General features: G+C 41.4%; 1 protein-coding gene across 1 annotated transcript; it reads left to right on the forward strand.

Moving 5' to 3' along the window:
• The first annotated feature begins 3,237 nt into the window (after positions 1-3,237).
• Positions 3,238-3,771, forward strand: LOC145035903 (uncharacterized). The gene has a single exon (XM_078984404.1). It carries the CDS (start codon positions 3,238-3,240, stop codon positions 3,769-3,771), a length of 534 nt encoding a protein of 177 aa, XP_078840530.1.
• The last annotated feature ends 1,401 nt before the right edge of the window (positions 3,772-5,172 follow it).

Consider the following 5,172-nt stretch of genomic DNA (forward strand, 5'->3'; position numbering starts at 1 on the left):
TGACTACTAGATTTTGAGGATGTAACGCTTCGTCGTTAGATCAAAACCTTTCGCCATTATATTATAATCGATTTTGAAACATGTAACTTTTTATGCACTCACCAACACAATCATTGACACTCTTTCAAATATACTTGTATTCTCAGGTAATCAATAAAAGTAGGTGACTACTAGCTTTTGAGGATGGAACGCTTTGTCGTTAGATCAAAACCTTTCGCCATTATATTGTAATCGATTTTGAAACATGTAACTTTTGAAATCATATAACTTTCTCGATTATATTTATGATGGCTGTATTTACTTTGTTCACTATTATACTCATTGTTATATTACTATACATGAAGTCCTCCACCCCCAAATGTTTCCGCCATCCTTGGTTTGGGGTGTGACAAATTGGTATCAGAGCATTGTTTATAGTGAAATAAGTATGTCGAACCATATAAGATATACAAACTATAAACACACTGGGACTAAGATTCTCTGACTAAAACTTTTTCATACAACTATACTTTTAAGAATAAAACATTATTTTTACGAAAAGTATCAGTACATGCATGCATGATGGTATAGTCTCACATCTAGGAAAAACACAAAAAGTAAAAATGGAGGAGTTTTACACTGTGATTATGCCGTGGGATATGTAATGAAGTCTGGGATGAATATAGCCTTATCAACTATATTCGTCCAAGAAGTGACTAGCATATGCCAGGGGATAATTGTAGTGGGCAACAAGTCTATCAACCTACCAACACCCATATAAGAATTACGTTAAGAATTAAACAAAACGTTTAAAATACTATATGAGTATTTTATGTTACAATAGCATAATATTTCTAGATTAATTATGTGCCTCTTACACCCCAATTCTCGCACCGACTTCATGGTAGGATTCCACTTACGCAGAGATCCTTACTTTCCGAACCAAAGAAATAGTGGTTGGATAAAAGAAGAACCAGAGGAAGATCCCAATGAATTCCATGAAGAATTTGAAGAGGATGAACCTGAAGAAGAAGAATTTGAAGAAAAAGAACCTGAAGAAGAATAGGAGGAGGAAGAAGAAGAAGAAGAAGAAGAAGAAGAAGAAGAAGAAGAGTCGGAGGAGGAGTCGGAGGTCATCAACCCTCCATACATAGCCAGGGTTCCAGTGAAAGGTTTTGGCTACAACGGACCTGAGCCTCGTTGGGCAACTGAAATCGAGAGGTGGAGTCACCATCAACGACAACAATTCCCCATTTGGAAATCAACAAGGTTACTATGACCTCAACCATGGAGGACCGGCTAACAAGGCCCTCGTAGTCGTGATCCAACAAATCATGAACCTTGGAGATCAGAATAGGGAAACGGAAAACGAAGTTTGGGAGTTGAGTGTTGCTGCAGAAGTCGCCAACATGCACACTCAAAACCTAGAAAGAGACCACTATCCTAGGGAGCGACTTATTGAGGACCTTGCCACCGCACGGGTGGAGGTAAGGGAGTATCAGGAAAGATACATGACTCTCGAAGAGAGAGTGACCACGGCTGAGCGTCGGTTAGGAGATCTACATGGCACCTCTACTTCGTCTCATGAACCGCAAGGGACGAGTCACCGTGAGTAGTGTCCACACTACTCACAAATCTTTATAGATTAGGTTTATGCGTACGCATTGGTGCTACTCTTCTCTATGTGTATGCCCAGTCCTATGATTAAGTGATTACACTAAATAAAGGGGCGTAATGCTGTCAAAATTTTCCTTGCATTGATGTGATGTTGACCTGTATCAAGGTCAAATTTTTCCAAACTCTATGTACTAAAATCATATCAATGAAATTGGCATGCATATTATATTTCATTGGGAGTATTTTCACTAAATTCATAAACAATATATGTCGTTGCTTATGGTCAGTTTACAGCTACTTGGTGTAGGCAAGAAAGTTGTGTATACTTAAGATTCTATCGGTTTAGAAATGGTGGTTCCGCTTTAGGTCCTGTTCCTTGTTTGGTTGTGGGCTTAGGGCAGATCCATTAGATTAAACGATCTATTCGGTCTTAATATTCACATAACAAACATACAGTAGGCGGTTGTAGAAGGACTTGTCGTGGATCAAGTCACAAGATGTGACTAGGTCACTACTACTAAATTCATGAGCTCAAAACATACGAATATCCAACATGAATTGATTGCAATTACATTAAAAGACAGATCATAACACAAACAAATTAGCTCAATAATAACCGACTTATCATTATTATTAAAGGCTTACCAACTTTTGGAATTTGTGGTAGAATTATGCCATCATGGAAAAATCATCGGCCTTCCCACAACATACCACCCCTCTGCCACCATCTCCACCACCACTTCTACAGTTTGACCCCACCATGTTCCAAACTACCGTAACAGTAGCTGTGGCAGCTGTAATCTAACAAGTTGGTACAAACGGTGCTGGTGGTTCGGGAAATGATGCTACTACCTCTAATGAGGGGGACAGTCAGGGACATTCAAAGGAATGTTCCTATAAAGATTTTAAAAATGGAAAACCCAAATCCTTCAATGGAACTGGAGGTGTCATCACTCTTTTGCAATGGTTCGAGAAAATTGAATCAGTCTTCGAAATTTGTGCTTGCCTAGGAGCAAGAAAGGTCAAATTTGCAGCTTGCGCCTTCACCGATCGAGCCCTTACCTGGTGGAACGATCATGTGAAGTCTTTGACTCTTACAGTGATGAATGCAATGAACTGGGATGATTTGAAGAACCTTATGGTAGCATAGTATTGCCCGAGGGGCGAAGTTCAGAAATTGGATCAGGAACTTTGGGGCTTCAAAATGACGGGTTCTGACATCGCATCTTACTCTTCCAGATGCAGCGATTTGGCCATTCTATGTCCCCGGATGGTCACCCCGAAAAGAAAAAGGTAGAAAAATACATCTAGGGATTCACACCCCAGATTAAAGGAAATGTGTTGGCTTAAAAACAACCTACGTTTGACGGTGCCAGACAATTAGCACAACAACTTATCCACCACATGGCCGGCCATGGCACTGTGGCAGTCACCTCTGAGCAAGAAAAAGGGGGAAACAACAAAAGTAAATTTTAGAACACTAAGAAAAACCAACCGACCAAGGAATCTGCCAATAAGCAACAAATAGTGGCGGTTCGCGCTGCCACTACCACCGCCACTCCAACACCCCTGAGGCAATATGTTGGAAATCTCTCCAAATGTAACAAGTGCAGCTTTCATCACACTGGCCCTTGTCGCGAGATGCACTGCAAAAATTGTAACAAGAAAGGGCATACCGCCGATTTCTGCAGGGCGTCTGCTCAACAAGCCAACCTGGCCACCAACGCGGGAGTAAGCCGAGCCTCTTACTTCTATGGAGAAGTTGTACACTACAAGAAGGACTGCATAAAAGCTAAAAATGCAAATGCCGGCGGTGTTGGAAGGGTCTTGGCCTTTGGGCAAGGGGAAGCAATGGAAGATCCCATGGTGGTTACCGGTACGTTTCTCCTCAATAACTCATATGCATGCGTACTATATAATAGTGGAGTGGAGAGGATTTTCGTTAGCCACAAATTCAAACAATTACTTAAACAGAATTCACAATCACTAAAAGATATATGCGTCGTAGAAATGGAAAATGGAAAGAAAGAAATCACCAACGAGATATACTCAGGGTGTACCCTCACTCTAGACAACCACTCATTCAAAATCGATCTATTTCCCGTTTCGATAAAAAATCTTGACATCATCATTGGCACGGATTGGTTAAGCTCTAATCATGATGACATTCTATGATATGAAAGCCCCTTGCACCTTAATCTGCCAAGTGGCCAAACTCTCTTCGTCTACGACGAAAAACCTAGTGCGAACCTACAAATCATCTCTTGCATCAAAGCCCAAAAGTATCTCTGTAAGGAATACCACGCCTTCTTAGCCCACATAGTTGATAAGAATCAAGAAAAGAAAGACATCAAGGACAATCCGGAGGTCTGCAATTTCACTGACGTATTTCCAGAAGACCTTCCCAGAGTCCCGCCCACTCGACAGGTCAATTTCCGAATCGATCTAATTTGTGCGGCTACCTTCGCAGCCAAAGCCACATATCGCTTAGCGCCAACCGAGATCTAGGAATTGTCCAGTCAACTGAACGAAATGCTAAGCAAGGGATTCATTAGACTGAGCTTCTCACCTTTGGGAGCATCGGTCCCGTTCGTGAAGAAGAAGGATGGATCATTATGCATGTACATTGACTATAAATAGTTTAACAAGCTTACCATCAAAAACCGATACCCTTTTCCCCGAACAAACGACTTGTTCAGCCAACTTCAATGAGCAACTTACTTCTCAAATATCGATATGAGGTCAGGATACCATCAACTATGAGTCAAAGAGGGAAATATTCATAAAAAGACGTTTAGAACCCGGTACGATCACTACAAGTTCGTAGTAATGCCCTTCGGATTAACAAACGCACCCATTGTGTTCTTGGATCTAATAAACCATGTGTGTCACCCCTATTTAGACAAGTTCGTGATTGTCTTTATAGACGAAATTCCGGTCTACTCAAGGAGCAAAGAGGAACACGTCCATCACCTACGAAAAGTATTAGAGACTCTAAGGGCGAAGAAGTTGGATGCAAAATTCTCAAAGTGCAAATTTTGGATTCGAGAAGTGGGCTTCCTTGGTCATGTATTTAGAAAGGAATGGATACACATGGATCCTTCCAAAGTCAAGGTGATTGAAAACTGGTCTGCACCAAGGACACCTATAGGAATCTATCAATTCTTAGGCCTCACCGGCTACTATAGGAGATTCATCCAGAACTTCTCCAAAATCGCTAAACCGCTTCCCTCCCTGACTCAGAAGGGAGTAACCTTCGACTGGGGAGAAAAACAAGAAGCTATGTTCCAAATGCTAAAACAGGCTATGTGTAGTGCTCCAATTTTATCCCTACTAGAAGGAACCGAAGACTTTGTGGTTTCTACGATGCATCAAAGAAAGGTCTCAGGTGTGTATTGATGCAACGAGGAAAGGTCATTGCTTACACCTTAAGACAGCTAAAAACACACGTGGCCAATTATGCCACGCACGACCTCGAACTTGGGGTAGTCGTGTTCGCTCTAAAGATCTGGAGGAACTATCTCTATGGGACAAAGTGTACTATCTTCACCGATCATAAAAGCCTTCAGCACTTCC

This window comes from Lactuca saligna, chromosome 3 (genome assembly GCF_052625555.1).
Source record: "Lactuca saligna cultivar CGN05327 chromosome 3, ASM5262555v1, whole genome shotgun sequence".
Taxonomy (NCBI): domain Eukaryota; kingdom Viridiplantae; phylum Streptophyta; class Magnoliopsida; order Asterales; family Asteraceae; genus Lactuca; species Lactuca saligna.